General features: G+C 47.1%; 1 protein-coding gene and 1 pseudogene across 1 annotated transcript in view; both read left to right on the top strand.

The window, feature by feature from the left end:
* PTK7 (protein tyrosine kinase 7 (inactive)) overlaps window positions 1-23,577 on the top strand; it is a 57,376-nt gene that overhangs the window by 13,409 nt on the left and 20,390 nt on the right. The window contains exons 2-7 of the mRNA XM_039854493.1: window positions 19,438-19,725; window positions 20,185-20,287; window positions 20,677-20,867; window positions 20,961-21,111; window positions 22,091-22,239; window positions 22,497-22,763. Coding sequence (XP_039710427.1) covers window positions 19,438-19,725; window positions 20,185-20,287; window positions 20,677-20,867; window positions 20,961-21,111; window positions 22,091-22,239; window positions 22,497-22,763 — 1,149 coding nt within the window. The remainder of the gene's footprint in view (window positions 1-19,437; window positions 19,726-20,184; window positions 20,288-20,676; window positions 20,868-20,960; window positions 21,112-22,090; window positions 22,240-22,496; window positions 22,764-23,577) is intronic.
* LOC120596416 (uncharacterized) lies at window positions 2,203-2,321 on the top strand (annotated as a pseudogene).

Here is a 23,577-nt window from a genome sequence, read left to right as displayed (position 1 = left end):
TGGGGCTGGGGAGAGGATGGGCGCAGCTCATTCAAAGCTTACTTAACTTCTGACTGCCTTGGGCATAGGCCAGCTACTAAAATATGAAAAATGTTTGCCCAGCAGCCCCCAGAGCTTGGCCAGACTGCCCTGGCCAAAAAAAACACACACTTACAATTCATTATTTAGCCGCCTCCTGTGCGCTCGCTCCTGTCTCTTCCTCCTCTGGGACCTTGCTGAGTTGGCGGGGGTGGGGAGGGTTGTGGGGGGGGGTGGTGGAAGGCCCCTTCATAATTAAAAGGAAGGCTGGCCTAAAGCATGTGCTGTCTACATTCACCCTACCCGACCCCTACTCCTCTTCCTAAGTTGTTTCACATGATCCTCACTGATGGACTTTAGGGTGTTTCTGAACGTTTGCTATTTTAAACAGTGCCACCACAAATATCTTTGTATCTAGTTTTGCCCTTGTGCTTGTATATCTGTAGGATAAATTCCCACAAGTGGAGCTACTCTGTCAAAGGATATGAACGTATCAAAACTGTACAGACTTCTATATTTATGTCATAATTTTTCTGGGAAGGGAGTTTATAGCTTTCATCAAATTTCTGAATCTGTGCTATACAGTAAGCCTGTGAAAATCACACGAGATAATGTATGAAAACTGGTAAGCATGGTCCAAGTGCGGGGCATTGCTAAGGTGACCTGAGAACTTAACATCCCATACTGAAACATCGTTAGTACTTATGCCAAGACAACCAGCATAAGCCAGCGTTGTTCAGGTAACTTGGGAGTATGGTGGCCCAGTGCCCACCAAGGATCTTATTCCCTGATCTCTGAGACCATGTATGTTCGTTCTCCCTTCCACACTGTGGAGCTCTGAATGACCTGCCCCTTTTTATTTTCCTTGCTATCAGATATATCCTTTTTGTTGCCCCCAACTTGATGATGAGCTTGATGGGGTGGGTAAAGTTCTCGTCCTCTGTTTTCCCACAAAACCTAACTCTGTCCCAGATGTTCAGTGGTTGCTCAGAAGTTCTTGGATTCCCAAGACCAGAATTCGAGTCCTGGAAGCAGTTTAACTTTTCTGAGCTCCATTTCTTCATCTGTAGGATGAAAATGATAATATCCACCTCATGTGGCTATGGCAGGAGTCTAATAAAATAAAGTTTGGTGAGAGATGTTGCAGATGTTGCCATGGGTTGTGGTTGGTGAGCTTCAAGGACACTCACATTGATATATGTTGTTACTTCTTCGGGGACATATACTGGGGAGCCCTGAAGGCACTGCTGACTGTCTACAATTGTTTCTTTTGCTTTCCATTTATTACTGTCTCCTTAATTGCTCTTGTACCTGTTTCCCCCTTTATATCCCATTGTCTGTGGCTTATTTCAGGTCTTGTCATTTTTCCCTTGAAATACTGCTGGAAGAAAAAAAGTGAGTTTTTGAAGGCAGCATCTTTTTTCCCCTCAAAAATGTCCACAAGACATGTACTTTATGAAACCTGAGATGAAAAAATCAGATGAGAAACTACAGGCTGAGATGGAAAGGAAACTGACTGAGAAGGAGGGAGAAAAAAAAGGGAGACCGGCTGAGAAAATAAACAAGTATAGGGAAACAAAAAATGCAACAGCAGAATTAAGTTTCCAGTATAATCCCTAAAGGGCCGAATCGGTTCTACAATTAATCTAATCAGTGCCACGAATTTGTTGAGCTCTCATAATCCAGAGAAAAATGTACAGAGATGGAAATGATGAAAAAAAGTGATATTTAGAGAAATAGATTCAAGATTTTAAAAAGTAATAAAGGGTATACTAGTAGAATTAAAAAGCAAGAAGTCTGCCTTGCAAATCCTAAGAAGTGATGAAAGCAAATAAAACAATACACACAACAAAGGAAGAAGCATTGTAGTATTAAAACATAAACTAGATAAAGCCAGGACAAATAAAACAGCTGTGATTTTAAATTTCAGGAGAATAAGTCTTCCTACTGAGTTAGGGTAAAATTAAGATTGAGTAAAAAAGTTTCATGCTCTTTACATGAGGCAGACCTAAAATAATGACAAAGATTGTTTTATTGTTCTTTTTCTAACTTTAGACCAATAGCTTAATTTGTTTCACTCATCATTTAAGAAATATTTAAGATTAGTTTTCTTCTGAATATAGCTTTGAAATTAATAAACTTGAAATGAAAGAAATATAGACTTGATTGCTTTTAAAAAACAGAGTCTACGGCATTGCTACCCTGAAGAAGCCCGATCCCGTCTGATCTTGGAAGCTAAGCAGGGTCAGGCCTGGTTAGTACTTGGATAGGAGAACACTTAGGAAGACTGGGTGCTGTAGGCGTGTAAAATTGTAAGATGACAAGGTCCTTGCAATCTGTGAGGTCAACCAAGGGTCGCCTCACCTAAAATAAATAAATAAATAAAAAACAAAGAAATAAAACTTTGGCAAGTCCAATCAAGAAAAAGAACATGTCAATAGGCAAAACGAGAAAGGAAAAAGAGGCTTTAACCTCATTCCTGGCTTCACAACAATTTCCTGAGTACATACTAGGTACCTGGTAGATACTGGGGATGTATAGCAGGGAATGAGATAAAGCCTACTATTTAATGGGAAATGCTGAAGAAAATGTTTACTAACAATTACAGTTGTGATCATTGTGATGGAAAACATTTTTTTAAATTATTAAGGATTACCATGATCAATTGCTATGCTAAGAAATCTCTGCTAGGAAAATATAAATTACTGAAATTTATTCAAGAGCCATTAGAATGACTAAAAAGACCAGTAAATATTAAAGACAATTGAAAGATAGTTTTTTTAAAAAAAATGTTGTATCAGAGGGCTTTGAGGGAACATTTAGAAAAATGTTGAGGAAATAGGGCCTTGTAATGCTTTATAGACTGTCAAAAGAACCAAGGAACAGATGGACAGCATGTCACAAAGTGGATATATCCTTGCTCCCAAATGCTGACTGATAGTGCAGAAAAGAAAACTACACTTCTTAGAAATATTGATGTAAAATGTAATATAAAATACTGGTAAATTAAATCGAACACTATGTTAAAAATAATGTACTACAAACAAAGGATTTATTACAAAAATGCACAGTTTAATCTTGTATAATTCATCAAAATAGTTCAGAGGAGTCAGTATCTCAATAGATGCAGGAATGACCCTAGATACAAATTAACATCCATTCTTGTTTTTTAAAAAATCTCAAACCATAGCTAACGTTATACTTAAGAATGAAATTATAACGTTGTTCTCTTTAAAATGAAGTCACTGCACTAAAATAATAAAGTCACTATTTAACATTCTGGAAATGGTAGCTGAAATAATACTATAAGAAAACAAAAGTCAAAATAAAATTAATGTTCTTTGCCGATGGTATCATTTTTTACAGGAGAAACTCAGATATCTAAAATGAATAATACAGTTGAGTCATTTGGCCAAATAAAAACTACACAAAATCCAGAAGGTTCAATACACATCATCAAGTAACCTTTTAGAAAATACAATAGAATTGTTTATTTCCTTCACAAAATCAACAGATATCCATAAAATACTCAGGTGTAAAGCATTATAATGGAAACTGTATGTTGAAGGAGCCGGTAGATATCACCCTTCTCCCCTCTGAATTTGAAACTGTTGGAGGCAGGGAGGAAAGAAAAACAGACAGATATAGGAATTAGATGGAGATCAGACTGTCACCTTTATTATTGATAAAGGCTAAAGCTGAGGACAAATTTTTAATCCGAAGAGGATAAGCTTGTCTAATTATGTGTATGTGTACCTTGAATTATGTGTATGTGTACCTGCCCCCTAATAAAATGTGACCTATCTTCCAGGGGTGGGGGTGGGTATATTCTTTCCCCCAACCTTAAGTGGATGTGAGAGGAAGGGTGGGAGCCAGACATGCCCAATTAGACATCACCTCTCCCTGGGGCTTGTGGGAGGTGGTGGAGTAGGGCTCCAATGTTATCCCCTCTACTGAAACGGGGAGAAATTATTCCTCCTTAAAACTTACCTCCTTTTGCTCTCTGAATTCACTAGGCTTAACCTTTGAAAGCCGGGGACACCCAGGGTATGGGTGCTTGGGGGTGTGTCTGGTTCTTCCCTTCAGGGAAAGGGTACAGCTGCCCATCAGCTATTTCTGATTCCACCTTCACTGACCACACTGCTTTATACCACATTATCTAGGACACCTGGAGAACAGATTTTCCCCCAGAAGGCTCTCAAATGGATCAAAACAGGACGGTATTTACATTAATTCCAGAGTAGTTCTGCACCCAAGGGTGAAAATTCACTTCCTATGTATTGCCCAGCCCAAATCCTATGCAAAGACAGTTTCTTCTGAGAAGTTAAATAACAGTTGAGAACAGGAACCTTTACCGCCTTGTTCACTGCTGTATTCCCAGCACTTAGAGCAATGCCTGGCATACAGTAGACAGGCATTCAGTAACTTATTGACCATTCTCAGGGGGGAAATGTTCAACATATAATGAAGAAAAAGCCTTATTCTTGATTTTATTGATTAAAAATTAAGAAGAAAGATAACAAGGAAAAAATAGGCAAGTTAAATAGAAAATGGATGATAAGAAATTTAGCTAACCAGTAAAACATGAAAAATTGCTCCATCTTGTTAAGGACAAACTAAATGTCTCAAATTGCAAATTAAAATAAAGTCTATGTCTCAGATTGACAAAGGTTAATAAGTAGCAGTGTTGGTAAGGAAGCACAAATAAGCACAAACTTTTTAAGAACAATTTGTCACTTATCAAAAACTTGAAATTGTATTCTCTTTGGTCCAGGGGGCATTCTGTTTCTAGGAAGTCTTCCTACAGAAACACTCATTACCAATGTGCATAGGTCCCTGTACAGAGAGGTTCAGTTGGAGCATTGTTTGTAATGGCAAAAAAATTAAAACCACCTGAATGTCCATCCTTAGGGTGTTCAACAAATAGATTATGGGTCACCGATACAATGAAGTAACACAGTGGTTGAAATGAATGAGCTAGAACCATGTGAACAGACATGGAAAGGTATCTGTGCTTAACCGTGTAGAAAAAAAAGGTTGCAGAATAGCAGGTTGCAGAATGTTATAGGTTTAACGGTGACCTCCACCAAAGGATGTGTTGAGGTCCTAAGCCCTGGTACTAGGGAATGTGACCTTATTTGGAAATAGAGTCTTGGCGGATATAATGAAGTTAAGTCATTAAGGTGGGTTCTGATCCTGTATGATTGGGGGTGTCCTGACAAGAAGAGAAGAGACACAGATACACACACGCACACGCACACACACACGCACACGCGCGCAGAAGATGGCCACATGATGATGGAGGCGGAGATTGGAGTGAAGCTACAAGCCAAGGAATGCCAAGGATTGCCAGCAGCCACTAGGAGCTTGGAAAGGGGCATGGAGCAGACTCTCTCTCTCACTAGAGCCTCCAGAAGGAACCAAGCTTGCTGACACCTTGATTTCTAACTTCTGGCATTTAGAGCTGTGTGAGAATAAACTTCTGTTGTTTTAAGTCACCCAGTTGTGGTAAGTGTTACAGCAGCTCTAGGAAACTATTAGAACAGGCATGGCATTATCCCACGATCCTATGCCTTCTGTGAATGCTCCTGCTGCTCTCTCCATGACAAAGAGCTTCTTCAGTCCATTTTCTACACTAACAATCACCTCTGAAACAGGGACTCACTGTGGTGGTGATTTTTTTTTTGTCAGGGCACAGCCTGAGCAGGATAAATTTGTATCCCACCTCCTTTGCCTCCTCACAAACCAGTATTCTAGTGGCCTCTTGCTGTGTTCTCCCCCATCCTCATCCCCGAGTCACCCCTTAAACTCTGAGCATCCTGAATTCCCCAGAGTTCTCTGACCATGCTTTGTCTTTGTGCTTCTGTCTTATTTTATTCGGAAGCCCCATTCCTCCTTAAAACCTTGTTTTGAAGAGCCTTCTTCCAGGATTCTTCCTTGACTCCCTCTCCCTACATTCTGAGTACAAAGTTTGTCCTTTTCACTCACCATCACACTGTGTGATAATGTGGTATAACGCCAGTAATTTCAATAGGCTTTCCTCTGGAGCCAGATAACCTGAGGTTTGAATCATGCATCTGTCACTTACTAGCTGTGAGACCTTTGGCAAGTTGCTTTTATGTCTCTGTGCCTTAGTTTCCTCATCTGCATACTGGGAATCACAGTGCCTACCTCATTAACAAGTTAATGTAGTTAAAGCTCTTGGAACAGTGCCTGGCACATAAAATGGTCAGTAAGTGTTAACTGTTATCGTAATTATATGTTTATTCATCTAACTCCCCCACTAAACTGAGACACTTAAAGGCAGTAATTGTGTGTTTTTCTCTCTCCATCCCCAGTGTCTTGCAGAGTACTTGGCACATGGTAGGCTCTAAATAAATGTTTGTTGAATTAATAATAATTAATGTAATTGCCTACCAGGATCCCATATTGGGCTTTGACCCTCTGCTCGTTCCACATCATGCAGGGATAAATGAGGCCAAATATCTGGCTTAGAAAACCACTACAGACAAGCTGGTGATTCCTGAGCACCCGCAGTAGAGGGAATAGATGAGTGTGAGACCATGACTGCCCTTAGGGAGCTTAGAATCTAGTGCAGAAGACGGATTGTAAGCACATGAAATGTTAAATAACATTAGGTTTTAATAACCACTTGTGGGTGCAATAGAAGACAGAGAACTTGCATTTACAATTATTATTTTAGTTGGTGGCACATTGTTATCTAATTTCTTCCTTGTTTTCCAAATTTGTTCTAGAAAGCTGCTTAAACTTTTTAATAATGAAACTTAGGTCTAGAGACTTTATGAGATTCAGATTTGATTTTTTTCCCCCTGTGTACTTCACTCAGTAGACATATAACATCTGATTGTCTCTCTGGAATTAGCAGCCATCACTACTCATTGGTAGATCCATTATTTCATTAGGGGTTGTAAGATGGTAATATTCTGTTTATTAGCTGGAGATTTCTGTAAAGACAGACCTCCCCTCATGACCTGTTTGGTTTACCCTGAGGTATATCTGTGGAAGAAAGGAAAAATAAATGTTCGATTCTATACCAGTTTTTGAAATAATGAGTTGGTTTTCTAGCATCCTTCAAAGGTGATCAATGGAAGGCTTTGGTCCTTTTTTTTTTTTAAACACCATTATGAACTCATAGATTTTAAACTTATTTGATGTGTTTCAGTTCATGTGGTTATTATCCTTATGGATGCTTCAGTGGCCCTGTCTTTGGTTTACATGAGCCTCTTCAAGCTAGCCCTTAACGTTTGACACAACCCGGCTAGTCTTTGCTTGTTTCCTTGTATGGTAAGATGCTCCAGATTCATCTCGTACATTTTCTTTTTTTTCTTCATCTTGTACATTTTCTGCTCCAGACCCAGAATCAGGCATTTCTTCAAAGAGGAAGGGCATGAATTTTTTAGGATATTAGTACAATTTTACCAGACCGCTTTCCAGAAGGGAATTATTAGAATTTACACTCCCATCAGCAAAGCATGAGGACCACTTTCTCCATAGACTCGCCGGTGTTGAGTGTTATTTTTTAAGTTTTAGTGTTCACATGATGGACAGGATAACTCGTTCTAATTTGTATTTCTTAGATACTAATACATTGGGACATTTTTTAACATTTATTAATCATTCATATTTGTTTTGAGAACTCTTTATGTTGTTTTGACCAGTGTTACTATTTGAATTTAGTAGTTGTTTTGGTCGATTTGTAACTATATATCAAAGCCAACAACCCCGCTTCTGTCAATTGCTGGAAATAATTTTCCTAATTTGCTGTTGAGAGTTGTTTACAACTTCTATTTTATGTAGTCAGGTATTTTCCCTTACAAAGCAAATAATTTCCTAGTCCTCTCTTGTTGAGGCCTTATGAGATCAGAAAGAGGAAGTCTAGTCATTACGTTGAGACATGAGTTGGTACACAGACACCCACTATAGTCTCCTCACCTACCTATAGTTGTGTCCCTTGAGGCCAAAAGCCTGCCTTATACCAAGATGGTATGTTATTGTCACCCAGACAGACTCACTCTGATTCTTGTTCATATTGAAAGTACATCAGATTCGAACAGCTTTTGGAGCGGGGTGGGGTGAATGAAACTATGAGCAATTGGTAATCTGGGTGCTGCTTGGAGGCTCCTGGGTCAGCGGCACTAGGTGCAAAGCTCCCAGGCATCGGCAGCCGTCCTGCACAGATCTTTACCTACAGGGGCACCACCCCTTGAACTACAGAGCCCTTTATGGGTGCATCCAGTGACCAGGTGGCTCCAGGGTCTGTCAGGCAGCAGTGGGTAGGATGAAGTTTCAGACCTTAGGGTCTATTCAGAGAGAACCACTATACCCAGATAGCAGAGATTGGGTGAGTGGCAAATCAAACAGGGCATTTTGCAGTTCCATGTGTTCTACATGAGAGGAATGCCAGCAAAAGCCTACACTGGGTGGGAGATGGTAATGATGGGATGTAGTTCCTCAAAGATGAAAAAAAATCTTAAACATAACAATGACAATAAATAATGGCCAAGAGCCAAACGCACATAGTACTTAAGTAATACATACCAGGCACTGTTCCAAACACACTACATTTGTTAACTTATGTATCTACTTTTCACAAACTTATGAGATAGATACTGTTATTAGCAACATTTAATAGATATAAAAATAAACAACTTGCCCAAGGTCACACACTTGGTAAGTGGGAAAGTAGCACAGAGTGACTTGTGCAGAGCCAAGTCTAGGATGCAGGTATTCTTGTATTTGGTAACCAACACTCATTTGGCATCAAAGTCAAACTCTTTAAACCTTCTAGAAACAGAATTGCCCTTAGACAAGTACAAAGTGGTTGCCTTTTCCCTAAGAGGGGCAAAACCTATGGAGTCTGGTGACCAGGGGCTTTTTGCTCAGGACTTTTCTGGGCACAGCTTTGACCATCTGGCAGTAGGCTCTTGGGGGCTGCTTTCGGAACTCATGGTTGAGCCCGGCCTGGCCCTCTCTGGAAGTTGAATGCTTTGCCCTTGCTTGAGGAGAAGCAGGCTGGGTTCCAAAAGCAGCAGGACTTGCTGGGTCAGGGCTTCTGGAAAAGTTGGGTGGAAATTGCCCTGCCATCTTCTTGCTCCTGACCTAATGGCTCAGACCATTTTTAGATGTCAGGAAGTATTACAACATAGTACATTGATCGTGGTGAATAATGGATGAGCCCAGGGAAGGTACTGTACTTTTTCTGGTGAATTATTTAACAGGAGCCTCTAATTTGAGGACTCTCCATTATAAATGGTCTGAATCTGGTATCTGTAGCACCCCCTCTCCTTTCTTCTCACTTCCCCGGGCCTCCCACCTTCAGGCTAGCTCACTGTTCATGTCTGGTGTTATAGTGGGCAGTCCCATGGTCTGTGACTATCTGAGTTTGGAGCTACTGTGGCTTCTAGGGAGGACCTCCTTACTGGAGACACAGGGACAGACCTTTTGGGGAAGCTGGCGCCATTGCGGGGCTGGGGCCTGTTCTACAGGCATGGGGAGCCCAGTGTGTGTGCACACATATATACTTGTGTTCTATGTCAGCAGTCCCCAACCTTTTCGGCACCAGGGACCAGTGCTGCTATGCAAATCTAACACCTGATGATCTGAGGTGGAGCTGAGGAGGTGATGTTGGCTCTGGGGAGTGGCTCTAAATACAAGTGAAGCTTCGCTCACTCTCCTGCTGCTCACCTCCTGCTGTGCAGCCCGGTTCCTAAGAGGCCACTGACCGTTACCTGTCCATGGCCTGGGTGTTGGGGACTCCTGTTCTGTGTCATTGTCTTTCTTATCTCTTTCTCTGGGTCTCTCCATGATTGCCTCTATCTCTCAGTTTGTGTCTATGTCTCTACCTGTTGATCTCTTACTTTCTTCTTTCAGTCAGAGTCTGGGTCTCTTTGTCTCTGTCACTATCTCTTTCTCTCTTACTCTGTCGATCTCTTTCTGTCTCTCTTTCTGTGTCAGTTGTTGGTCTTCCTCTGTCTGTCATGGCCTATCTCTTTCTGTCGATTTCTGTTTCCCTGTCAGTTATGCAGTCAATCACTCAGTCTCTGTGTGTCAATGCTGCCTTCATCTCCCTTTATCTCATCTTCCGGTCATCCTCTGTCTTTTGCCATCAGCGTCTGCTTGTCTCTGCAACCCCCACCCACCCTCCAGTGACTTTAGACATCTGTAAGAGGCACTTCTTGGAATGAAGGAACAGCCAGTCCCAGATTTAAGTGAAGTCAGATCTTGGTTGCCCCGACCTTGACTTAAGATGGACAGAGTAGGCATGAAATAAACTTATAGGTCTTTGTCTATTTTTTTTTTTTTTTGGCTATTCAATTCAGTTATTGCATCAGCCACTCTTAGGGGCTTTTTTCTTCAGCTCTTTGTGTGTGTGCTTTATATTTTATAACATTCAGTTCCCTAAAGTTGATTATCCCTAGGCGTTAAGCATCTGGTGATGAGTTGCAAAGTTTGGGATACTTTTAAAGATAACTTACAAGGAATTGTTTCTGTTATTCATCAATTTGCATTTTTTTTCATCTGTTGTTATTGATTTGGACATTGAAATACTTATTTGCTATTTTTAGCTACAATGCTTTTTCTAAACAGCTGATTTTAAAAAAAATGACTCTCGGTTGTTTTCCTTAAAAATAAAGGAGCAAATCATTAGTAATACAATTAAGAGATGAAATAAAAGAATAAAATTAGTTTCACCATATTAGAAAGTTTCTATTTTAAGCAATAAAATGAGGTTTGTAAGGATCTAGGAAGTGTCTGAGAGTTTGACTCTAATTAAGCAGATGGCCAGCCTTCTACTTCTCCCTCTGTCCATTGACACCCCCCTCACCTAATGACACTGGGCCGGACTCTATTACATCTGAGTAATATTTGAGCAGTGATCATGGCTGCAGTAATCGATGCCCACTAGAAGATACCTACCCCTTCCCAGGGCCTCTCCCCCAGCAGCCTAGGGTCCCAGAGGACACCCTTGCCTCTTTAAGCCAGTGGCTCTTCCTAGCCTTCTCCCTCAGCCTAGATTCTTTGTGACCCAGGTTGAGGCCTAAAGCTTGGAGCCTCCCTTTCTAAGACTGTTCCCTGGAGAGAAGGGTTGGTTTCCAGAAGCAGCTGTTGGTCAGACAGGTGGAGAAGAAAAGGAAGGCTGGGGTGGGGTGGGGTAGTCAGTTTGAGGAGGGTGTCTAGTTCTGACTCTTGGGCCCTGCCTCGTTTCTGGCCCCGAGGGGCACAGCCAGCCAGGCTGTTGAATGTATTGTCTGATGGGGTCTCCTCCAGGCTGCCAAGGGGCGTGTTGTCCTCCTGCACATGTGTTAAGCATCACCGCGTGTCACTGGGTGTGTGGCTGCCATAGGCTCTGAGTGGCTCGTGCTTTCCACATCACACATAGCAAAGTGATTTCCTCACATTCCCCGCTCTTGTCTGCTCCAGGAAGTGGTTTGCAGAGCACTTCTAAATATAAAAGTATGAAACTGACTTTTTCTCTTATCCCTTTGAAACCAGCCGAGGTCCAGCCTCTTCAGTGACTTTTTGGGATTGGGGGTAGGAGGAAGGGGAACAGGAGAAGCTGGTATATGTGTGTTTGCATGTGTGTTTCACTAGGCTCTGATGATACCCAGATGAGTGGGGGAAGCAGACAGTGTGGGGCTAGGTGCTACGATAGAGGCCAGGGTGGGGTACACAGAGCAGCGGGGGGACTCAAAGACCGATTTTCATACTGTGGACAGCTATGTTCAGCCACATTCTTGTTTAAAAAGATTTATTTGCCTCTTCCCTCCCCAAACCCAGTAGTTCATCATTTGGGGAGAGCAGCAGGATGTAGGAGAAGGCCACAGCGATCTTCAAAACAGTGCTAAATGGAAAAAAGTAAGAAGCAGAGGGAGAGATGATACAAGACTATGAGTTAAAAATAGCCACGGGTGAAACAATCACATCTTATCAGAGCATAGACAAAGAAAAGGATGTACATGAAACATGATAGAATGGTTGTAGGGGAAATGCGGATAAAAGGGAATCGTGAAAGAAATGAAAAGCAGCCAGGGCGGAAAGTTTTAGGAGCCAGACAGATCCAGGGACAGTTCCTGACCCTGCCATTTACTGGGATAGCCCTGACTCTAGTTTCCTCCTCTGTAAAATGAGCCTGACCTGTGTCGAGGGTTCTTTGGAGTAGAAGTCACATGCCTGTGCACAGGGCTGCCAAGAAGTAGACAGTCAGAGAAGCTAAGGCAGCCTGTCCAGTGGACCTTTTTGCAGAGACGGAACTGTTCTGTATCTGCACCGTTGTATTCAGAGTTGCTAGCTACATAGGGCTCCTGAGCACTTGAAACATGGCTAGTGTGTCGGAGGAAATGAGTTTTCAATTTTTCGTTTTAATTAAGGTACATTTAAATAGCCCCATGTGGCTAGTGTCTGCAGCGTCGGACAGAGCAGGTCTAAGGGACGACTTTCCCGACTGCGAGCAGTGGAGGCCACTCCACCTAAAGGGCAGGGAATCATATTCTCCCTTCCACAGGGAATTTAGGGTAAACTGTTGTGGCCACTCTGGTTAGGTCTGGAGTCTGTGCTAAAAGCCTTATCAGCCTCCCAGAGGTGACTAAAAAGAGCTCAGAAAATGAACTCTCACAGAGTTTTCTGAGCCTGTCCTGAAAATTAATAAACTAAGGCTTGGTCCAGCCAGTAGTGAACCAAGGTAGTGGCTACAGGCTGTCATTTAGTTTGTTTGTTCCCTGCCTCCACAGGAAAGGACCATGGGAAGCTCACTCCTGGGCTCAATCCGCTGCCATTCTCTCTCTGGTCTCCCAGAGTCCTCACCACCGCACCTGGGAGTCAGACCTGGTTGGGGCCTGGGTCTGGGCTCCGCACTAATGAATGGCAGCGGGGAGCCTCCAGCGAGTTTGAGCATCCCTGAGATCTTCCTGGGGTTGAGCTCCTGGCTCTTTTCCCAGTCTCTTGGTCCAGCAGCCCCCATCCCTTTCTCTGCGATGTAGATGATTTCCGCAGGCCCCTCACTGGTGTCTTCAGGAGATAGCTGGCTGCTATCTCTCTCTCTCCTTGGGGCTGAGAATGGATCAGTCCCAAGGCAGAGAGTGCACAGAACACCTGGTTCTCCCTGTTCCCTCCCCCACCCCCACTTCACCAGGCTGTTGGACTCCTCAGGGATCACCTTATCCAAGGACATTTTTAACCTGGGAGCCACAGTTCCCTAGAACTTCTGGGGTTTTTTTACTTCCCTGAAAAATATTCAGACTTTCCTGTGTCTACACAAAATGTGTATTTCATTTAAAAATCATAGGGTCCTGGAAAAGAATCCCTAAATGCAGTTTCAAGGCTGCCATTTTTCAGGTGAGGAAACCGAGACCCAGAGAGAATTAAGTTGGCCAAGATTGGATCAAGGACATAGGACAGGATTTCAGGTCAGATAGACTCTTAAGTGACTTCATCTTCCCATAAATGTTTGCAGGTACTTACTGTGTGGCTCTGGCCCTCTGAGGAACACAGCTATATCATATTGGGCATGAATGTCTGTCCTTTCCTCGAGCTTACAGTCTGGCTTGGGGGATGTAACTCTCAGTCATAGCACAGGCAGAAATAGTTGGGGTGTCACAGGCAGTGAGCTGTCAGTGCAAATGTGTGGCCAGTGCAAGGTGGGATCTCCTGGGGAGGCAGGATGCAGACTGAGCCAGAGGAATGGGAGTAGCTTGTCAGAAGTGATGCTGGGTTCCTGCCTTCCACCCCCAGCTGCCTCCAACTAGCACAGCTGCCATTTATAGCATCACTTTTAATCCCTCCTGGGGCTGGCCTTTACAGTTGCCTCATGGGCTCTAGGGGCTGGCCGAGCAGCTTGGGGGTGGGGAGGAGACTCTGGGGAATGAGCCCTTTGTTTCTGTAACTGCCTCTGAGGATCATTGCTGTGAACCCAGTGTTAGATCTTGGTGACTGTCCAGTTGCATCCTCTCATTTCTCTAATTTTACAAATACTAAAACTGCCTGGAGGCGGGGTGCGGGGGTGGTGGGATTGGCCAAGGTCACTTGATTTTTTAGTGGTTGTATCGAGACTGGAACCCATGTCTCTCTGTATGTTCCTTCTGCCTGATCACACTGCATCACTCTGGCTGGATTTTAAATTCATAGCTGCTTCCTTGAAGAGGTCGCTGCATTCGAAGGGCTCCTACAGCCCCAGCAGAAGATAGGCCAGTTCCAGGGTCAGACGGTGTGGCTGCTGGCTAGGGAGCATCTTAAGCCACATCTCCAGCTGGTGTATGTGTCTCCCTGGTCTCAGATGCCACACCATGCTGGATGTAAGGACCTGCTTCCACCATTAGGGGTTGATCTTCCCCTCCAGGGCCTCCCAGGAGTGAGCAGGGCAGGTCTGAGTTGTGGTTTTCATCTAAGGTAGAAGAGCTAGCCTGCTAGCTTGTTTCTGCCCTAATCCCTGGTGATTTTGCTCTGTTCCTCTAATCCGGATGTGGGAACCTCTCCAGATATTTACAGTTAAATCCCAGGACAGGAAAACTCAGCTGGGCCCCTGGCTCTGCTCCCCCCTGCGCTGCTTAGAGCCAGAGCTGTGATGGCTTGTGGAAGGCTATGGGGCTCCTGTAAGCATACCTGGGGCCTTTAGTAGGCACTGGGAAGATAGAAGCGGGGCAGAACTTTGTGTTCTGCCTCTGGGTCTCAGAGTCAGCTGTGGTCAATCAGCGACGCTCTGAAACCTGATGTTCTGGGCTTATCATCAGTCCCAGTTGCTGGTGCCTAAGCCATGGGTGGTGTGCTGGTGGTAGTGGGGAGGGACGTTCCACGTTCCAGATGTCCAGATTCACCAATCCCATTCAGCACTTTGTGTTTCTGCCAACCTGGGCGAATGGGGTCGGCGGGGGTCGGGGGAGGAAGGTAAAATTGGGCTTGTTGTCCATCTGAGTGACTTGTTCCTACGGCAGTTGAGATTTGTTCCTTCAAAAAATTCCAAATGTCTATGGGCCACAGGCCTTTGGAGTGGCTCCAGAGCAGCTGGAAGTGTGCCAGTGAAGTCCCTGAAGGCCAAGGGTCCGTGGTACAGAGCATTGGCCCTCTGGGGAAGGAGTAGGCCTGGGACCCATTCTCTTTCCTGGAGCATTTGCAGTTCTTGGCTTGAGGGCTGTGTCTCCAGGCCTGTGTCCTGATTCTGTCACCCCAGACAGGGCACAGGAAGTTGCCCAACCTAAGTGGTCTGTGTTCCTCAACAGGAGCCACCTAGCCTGGGCTCTCGGAGTCACCCAGGAGTCAGGACGTTCTGAACCTACAGGGCCCGGGGACCTGCAGCCAGGACTGAATCTTAGCTGTGGAAGTCAGTCACCTTTCTGTGGCTGGCTGGCCTTGGGCGTGGGAGAGGTCACAGTCACTCATTTGATATCACACACAACCTACAGAATGCCCATACTGGGGCCAACTAGGGTCAGCTTAGCATCTCAGCCTGGTCCTAAGGTATCTATCTGTTCAAAGGATGAATCTTCTTTTGTAAGAGGGAGAGAAGGTAGATAAAATCAGCTAGTCAAGTTTGGCAGGTTCTGGGGCCTATCCAGTGTCCTGAGGGTGTTTTCCCTAGGACTGGCCCACCAAGAGATGGGTAGTTGAGTGGCCCAGATGGATACTTGGACTGAAGCAGCTGAAATTACTTCAGAACAGAAAAACTTCCTGTTGCTCTCTGCTCTCTATAAAATCATGTTTATACATATGTGTGTACGCATATGCACACGTATTCACACATGGGTCGACTGGGCCTGGAGCCCAGAGAGCAGCAAGGAGGGCGGGCATGAGACCAGATGCTAGCTGGGGGGTGGGGAGCGGGAGTTGGGCTGCTGCCCACATAGCCCTTTCTCAGGGGGCTGGGGCCAGGGCTCAGGCAGAGTGAGTGTCTGCATATAGATGGCTGTTGGGGAGCTGAGGAAACAGCTTGGAAAATGTCCTTATTGGGTATTTGCCGCTCCGGCTTTGTCGAGGTCAGTGCCATGTGTGGGCAGATGGCTTTGCCTTCCCGTCATTGGGGAGAGACTTCTTGAGCCCACTTTGCCCAGCAGGGCAGCTCCCTACCTTCCGTGTGCTTCATGCTGTTCTATGGGCTTTGAATATGTGGACCCACTTAGCCTCACACAGCCTGAGTGGTAGGGGCGGGATCCCCATTTCATGGCAAGAGAAAGGGTACAGAGGTCAGGCGAGGTTGGCATTGCTAGGGAGCAGCCGGCCTGTTGGGCAGCATCGAAGCTGCTGCACTGAGTGGGCTGCCTAAGGGGCCACATCGGCCGTGTAGTCTGTGAGGCCTATGTGTAAAAGGCATGGTTCATGGTGCGGCCAGACCGTGAAAGAGGGGGCGCAACTTTGGGAAGCCCAGGACAGTGTGCCACCAGAGAAGGTCTTCCCTAGAGCCCAGCCCTAGAGGAATCTGCAAGTCAGAGGTAGTACAGGGCCAGAAACGTGCTGGCAAATGTCCCCCCTTGAGGCAGGTACCCCCTCAGTCTCCCAAAGCCTCCTGCCACTCTGTCACTGCTGTCCTCCATTTTTTGTCGTCGTACCAGCCAAAGCTGTGGTGGAGTTTCTCACATCCCAGTGCTGCCTTTTCTGGAGTCTGAAGTTTCTGCCACGGACTCCTCAGTCTGCCTCTGAGTGTCTTGCCTGTCCGCGCCCCCGCCCCCCCCGAAACAAAACAACAGACTGACCTCTTCTGCAAACTATGCAGGTGGCCACACTGGGCACACCTCACACTGTCTTCTCAGAAAACGTGGGTGCCATGGCACTGGGCCTGCCTCCTGTGTGAGGAGCCTCATGGCCCAGCTGCAGGCTCGGAGCAGGCGCGGAGGGCTTGGAGAAGGCCTGGTGGCTGCTCTCCCTGCCTTTGTAACATCTAAAGTCTGCCCCAGCCAAGCACTAACCAGGACCTGCTGTGAGCTGACGTCAGGACAGAGGGCCCCGCGGGGCTGGCTTTGATGTTTCCCAGGCCTATCGTGGGGGCGCAGGGGGCTCTGAGTGGCAGTCTGGGAATGCAGCATCTCTCACCACAGCCACGGGGCAGCCCCAGCCCCAGGAGGGGATGCTGGAGGCTTAGCTGGGTCCCCTCTGAGTCATGCCATCTCTTCTCCTAGCTCAGGTTTCTGTGGCCAGTGGTCTGTGGTTCCTGCAACCCCACAGCCTCTATCCCACCCCCATTTGATTATTCCCCCTCAAACTTCTCTGCTGTGGTGGCTCCATCCCATCCAGGTTCTGGGAGTGTTCCTGGGCCTTGCAAGGGAGAGCTTTCTAATGTTCTTAAAAGTGAGTCCTTGGGCAGGAAGGGTGCTCATGGTAATAAGAATGGTAGCTGCTGTTTACCGAGTTAGCTTTGTCTGTGGCACTTCTGCCCAAGGTCAGACACAGCAAGTGTGACAGTCAGGATTTGAGCCAGACCTGTCTGATTCCAAACTTTATCTAACGTTACTCTGCGTGGGTGAGACTCCTGGCTCCCCACTGTGTCTGGAGAAGCTGAGTGGGGAAGTGGGGGTTCGCCTACACTTTGAGGCAGGTAATCTCTCTAGCTTTTGATGAGCCTCCTGGAGTTCTGGGTCTGTGGTTCCAAGATTTTGTTGAGTCACATTCACAGAGACCCGCTGGGGCCTCAGCTCGAGGCTACCCTACCCTTCTGTGTCATGAGAGGTAGTCCGGAAGGAAGGGTTCCAGATGCCTCCATGTTCACCAGCTCTTCCCTCACACTTCCTTTGAGGTTACCTCAGTTCAGCCAGTGGTTGCTGAGTGCCTTTGTGTACCTGGCACTGTCTGCATGAGGTGTGTTTACCTCTACCTTTCCACGGGGAGTGAGACCCATTATAGGATCTGATACTTCCAGGGTTGGTTTTCAGTTCCTGGGCGGGGCTGGGAAAAGCATGGGGCTATTGTTGGTCCTGGCTCTGCCACAGATTAGCTGTTTGATCTTGGGCAAATCCCATCATCTCTCTGGACCTCAGTTTAAAGGGATTGTACCAAGTTGCCCAGCAGGGCCGGTGCCACACTCTTATGTGGTGTTTGGGAGTGAGTGGGAGTGTTTGGGTTGTCAGGGTGACTGGGGGTGCTTAGCAGTGTCCAGGGGGCCAATTGGTTAACTTGTACAGTGGCTGGGATAGCCCAGCATGGTGAATTGTCCTGTCTAGTGAGCTAACAGTAAGTACCACATTGAGAATTAACGAGGATGCTCTGAGCCCGTCTCCAGCTCTGTGTGTCTTGTGCGCTGGCCTCTCCGAGGATGTTGGGGAAAGACCAACACCAGGGGCAGCACCTCATCTGGACCCAGCCCTAGAGGGTCCTGAGATGGGTTTCCAGTGGTTTGAGAGGGAATGGACAAGATTCGTAGGCCTCTATTTCCACCCTTGCTGGGCCCAATTTGGCCAGAGGCACAGAGCCTGCTGCTTCATGCAGCTGCTTCAGGTGGCCCATTTCTTCTTCCTGGAGAGGCAGCATTTCCCTTTCTGTGTTGTCAGCCACCCCTGACAGGCTGGTCTTCCCAGCCCAGCAGCTCTGGGTCTCTGCAGGGCACACACGTGGGCCAGGAACAAAGCCCAGTGTGTTATTCCTGCCGCCGTAACCATGCCACCTGCCCGGCCCTGCCTTCCATCTCCCCAGCCCATCTGCTGCTCAGCACAGGCTTTTCACTCTTCCCTTTGTTCTCGCTGGCTATGGTTCCACCTTTGGTTGCAGGTCCCCTCTTCTCTGGTGGTGCCCCCCACCCCCCGCCCACCCGGTCCTGGCCAGAGCTGATCTGTAGCAATGCAGGAGAATATTGGCTTCTTCTTAATGGAGTGGGCTCTCTCAAAGAAGACTCTGGGGAACACTGGAATGCAGAGTGTCTGTGGGTGGGATTGAAAGCATCCTCCCTGATCGGTGGAACCTCAGTGAATGTGTATGTGCCAGTAATCCTGAGATGCTCTTTGGATCATGTTTTAATCTTTGCTCGGTGTCCTGGAATCTGAAGATGGTGGTGGGGGTTACCTGCTAATGTTCCCTGCTTCTTCTCAGCCCCGTATCAAGACCTCCTGTGATCTGGTCCCGCAGGTCCTCTTTTTATGCCACCAGTGCCACCCACTGATCTCAACCCTTTTGGCTCCTCCCTCTTCTCTGCTCTAGAGGCACTGACTGCCCAGACCATTCACCGGGCATGAGTTTAACTGTCGCCTGTATAATTGTCTTCTGTCTCTTTCCAGACCGGCATCCTGTGGAGCACCCAGCACAGTTTAAAAGTTCCTCTATGCGCACTTGGCGATTGTGGTCTCATGATCCTTCTCACCTGCACTTATCAGATGTCTGCTGTGTATGCAGCCCCTTTTCACCTCTTGTACAGAGGGTGATGGATGACCTGTGTTAGGACAGTGGCTGCAGCTCTCCCTGACCCTGCCTCTCCCATGTCCTCATCTGCAGGTGTCCAGGCAGCTATCATCTTCATCAAGGAGCCGTCATCCCAGGATGCACTTCAGGGGCGCAGGGCTCTGCTCCGCTGTGAGGTGGAGGCCTCAGGCCCAGTACATGTGTACTGGCTGCTGGATGGGGCCCCTGTCCAGGACACTGAGCGGCGTTTCGCCCAGGGCAGCAGCCTGAGCTTTGCAGCTGTAGACCGGCTGCAGGACTCGGGAGCCTTCCAGTGTGTGGCTCGGAATGAGGCTACCGGAGAGGAGGCCCACAGTGCCAATGCTTCCTTCAACATTAAATGTGAGACCTGGGGCATGCCTGCCCACCGCCACACCTCAACTCCTGAGCCCTGCGGGACCTCTCCTTTCCCTCAGCTTTTCCTATTTCCAGCTGAATGAGGCAGAATGCAGTATGGTCAGCTCTTTCTGCTGTATAGATAAGAGAAGGTTAAAAGTTTTAATTTTTCCAAATTTTTCTTCTCTTCACGTCTTAGGTCATTTATCTGCTGGACACTTTTGCAAATGGCAAGAAAAGTAAGGCACCATGGCCAAGTGTCAGGCTTGACTTGCCAGAGACCGGGCAGGCAGTCGGTCTCTGGTGGCCTCTCTGTGTAGCCCCGGGCTCAGCCTCACAGAGCTTCCCTGTTCTGTCCCTTGGCTCAGAGCCCCCAGGTTCCATTGTTTCCTGCTTGTCCTCCTTCCCCTTTCCCCTCCCACTCTTGCTCTGCCCCTCAGTCTGCAACTGTGGCCTCTGCTACAGGGATTGAGACTGGTCCTGTGGTCCTGAAGCATCCAGCCTTGGAAGCCGAGATCCAGCCACAGACCCAGGTCACTCTGCGTTGTCACATTGATGGGCACCCTCGGTAAGGAGCCAGTTGTGAGGGTGGGGTTGGAGAGGGTTATTCTAGACAGGCAAAGAATGTCTCCCCACATCCTGGACTCAATTCAAATGCACTTCATTTCATTCTGTAATCACCCTTGCCCCTGTGCTGCTTCAGGACAGCCCCTGGCGACCTGAGGGCAACATTGTTGCGGAGTGATCCTGGACTCTGGGAGCTGAGAGGTCTAGGATCTCAACCCAATTCTGCCCCCGAATTGCTATGTGCCCTTGTGCAAGTCACTTCCCCTCCCCAGGACTCAGTTTCCCCAATTGTAAACCGAGGGATCTAGCCCTGATTCTCTGATTCCGTATCTTGTCCACCGGCCACCGGAGTACTGCTGCCTCCCTGTTGCTGACCCCCTCGCCCCGCAGGCCCACCTACCAGTGGTTCCGAGATGGCAGCCCCCTCTCCGAGGGTCAGAGCAACCACACGGTCAGCAGCAAGGAGCGCAATCTGACCCTCCGGCCAGCCAGCCCTGATCATAGTGGCGTCTACTCCTGCTGTGCCTATAATGCCTTTGGCCAGACCTGTAGCAGCCAGAACTTCAGCTTAAGCATTGCAGGTGAGCCTGGGATGGGGATGGAGAAGGTGGGGAAGGGATGGGAGGGGCTTGTCCACTCTGCCTGTTCACATGCCTGTGCTTCCCCTTTCTTAGATGAGAGCTTTGCCAGGGTAGTGCTGGCGCCACAGGACGTGATAGTGGCGAGGAATGAAGAGGCCATTTTTCACTGTCAGTTCTCAGCGCAGCCACCTCCAAGCCTGCAGTGGGTCTTTGAGGATGAGACTCCCATCACTAACCGCAGCCGGTAAGGCATCTGGCAGGGGACCTTCAAGTACGGTGGTACAGGTTGTGTATGGCACAGTGCATTCTCTAAAAGCTAATGCAAATCATATCACAGACATCATAGATCTGTGCATGTATTACTTCAGCTTTCCAGCAGATGGTAGTAGAATGTCTTGCTGTTACCAAATGGGTCCAACAAAGGAAAGTCTTCAAGAAGGGCATCTTTTTCCAGTTCCCACAGAGACACGGATGAGCTAGTGGTGGCTCTGCTTCTTTCCCCCTCCCTTCTTGTCTACATGTATCTTCTGGAATCAGCGGGTAGAGACCCAGGGATGGAAGGACACAGGGGCCCTGGGTGATCGTAGTCTGGGTTGGATGGCAGACACCTTATACCCACACATACACACACATGTATGTATTTTGGAGGAAGCAAACACTTCTAGAAGGTGCTGAGAGATGCTGGCCCCTTTATAGAGACTTCTGTCCTCGTCTAGGCCCTATGAGAGCAGTGGTGCCAGGTGTGGCCGTGGTCATTGAGGTTGTGGCTCCATAGGCTAGGGACTTGGATCCCATCTGACTTCAGCCCTGATGATATCATCATCAGTTCATCTGGTGTGGCCAAGGGGCTACTAACTGCTGGAGCTGGATGCCTTACCGGCAGGCTTGTCTTGACCCCACGGGAAGGTGGCCCGTCTGTCTCTACAGTTGCACGCTGTTGATTACTTGCTGTCTCTCACTTAAACACTGTTGTTTGCCTCACCACTCCAAGAGCTAAGTCTCTTATAGTTGGAACACATGCCCGCACACACACGAGCAAATGCACATGTACACATACACATGCATACACACTAATGTGGTATACTGGCTTCCTTCTCTCTACTTGGTTCCTGGCTGACACCTTCCTATATCTCTGACCTTTGTGGGATGGGGTTGCATCACATTCCCCTCTAGAAGGAGGCCTGTGGGTGCTTCTTCCAAATAGCACCCTCTCCCCTCTACAGTCCTCCACACCTCCGCAGAGCCACGGTGTTTGCCAACGGGTCCCTGCTGCTGACCCAGGTCCGGCCACGCAATGCCGGAGTCTACCGCTGCATAGGCCAGGGCCAGAGGGGCCCTCCTGTCATCCTGGAGGCCACGCTTCACCTGGCAGGTGGGTCCGGGGTCTGAGGTGCCGAGGTTGGGGCTTCCTTCCACGTTGTTGGCATGTAGAGATATAAGTTCCTGTTTCCATTCAAAACAACTTAGAGGGCAGAGGGAGGTCGAGGATGCTGGGGTGCGAAGAGGTGACCCTGAGGGTTATATGGGAGAGTTTGTGCTGGAAAGGGCCAAAGTTTGCTGTGGAAGAACACTGAATACCCTGAGACCCACACTAATCGGACCGTTTCTGTCCTGATCACATCCCTGCAGAGATTGAAGACATGCCACCATTTGAGCCACGGGTGTTCATAGCTGGCAACGAAGAGCGTGTGGCCTGCCTGCCCCCCCAAGGCCTGCCGGAGCCCAGTGTGTGGTGGGAGCACTCAGGAGTCAGGCTGCCCGCCTATGGCAGAGTCCGCCAGAAGGGCCATGAGCTGGTATTCACCAGTACTGCCGAGAGCGATGCCGGTGTCTACACCTGCCATGCAGCCAATCTGGCCGGTCAGCGGCGACAGAATGTCAACATCACTGTGGCCAGTGAGCACCCTTACCCTGAAGGTTGAGGCGAGGTGGAGGGACGCCCAGGTTCCAGGGAGTCTTGGGCTCTGGGTGTGATGGATAGAGGCTTCCTTGGTGCTCACTTGATGCCCTCTTAGCTCTGGGCCCTGTAGGCTTGGAAATCAGTCAGCTGCTGGGAGATGATGTTGGAGTGGACATTGGAGAGCCAGGCATGGACGTTGGGGTGACAGCCCTCACAGAAAAATGGTCCTCTGGCTGCAGAGGAAGAAGTAATGGACTAGAATCTAGACACCCAGGTCCCACTCTCCCCAGTGCACAGAGCAACCACGAGTAACAAGTCACCTGCCTTGCTAGGGCTCGGTCTCATCCATAAAATGGGGCTAATAACCCACTACCTACTCTACAAGATGATTAGAAAGATGGATGAAATAGAAAAAAAATTTTCTTTTTGGGGGAGGCAACAGTGAACAAACTTATAAGTGATTATTTATTTGTTATACTTTTTAGATTTCTACAATGAATATACTACTGAAATAAGAGAGAGGAAAAGGAGTAAAAATTATAATAAATGAATTGAATGAAAGTGCATATGATAAAGACCTGTATACCCTTGCTACAGGCATAGGAATTGATTTATTTACTTTTTTCTTTGCACCATGCCTGTTCTAAACCTTTATGGTACTTTTTAAAAATTTATTTAAATTTATTTTTTTTTCTTTTATGGTAGTTTAAAAGGATATATAAGATAAATTCTATATACGTACACATAGTTTTGCAACCTGCTTCTTCCATTTACTTCTCCATCTTTTCAAGTGGATAAATTTCAAAAATG

This window comes from Pteropus medius, unplaced genomic scaffold (genome assembly GCF_902729225.1).
Source record: "Pteropus medius unplaced genomic scaffold, Ma_sr-lr_union100, whole genome shotgun sequence".
NCBI classification, from domain to species: domain Eukaryota; kingdom Metazoa; phylum Chordata; class Mammalia; order Chiroptera; family Pteropodidae; genus Pteropus; species Pteropus medius.
This window is presented reverse-complemented; position numbering and strand designations above follow the sequence as displayed.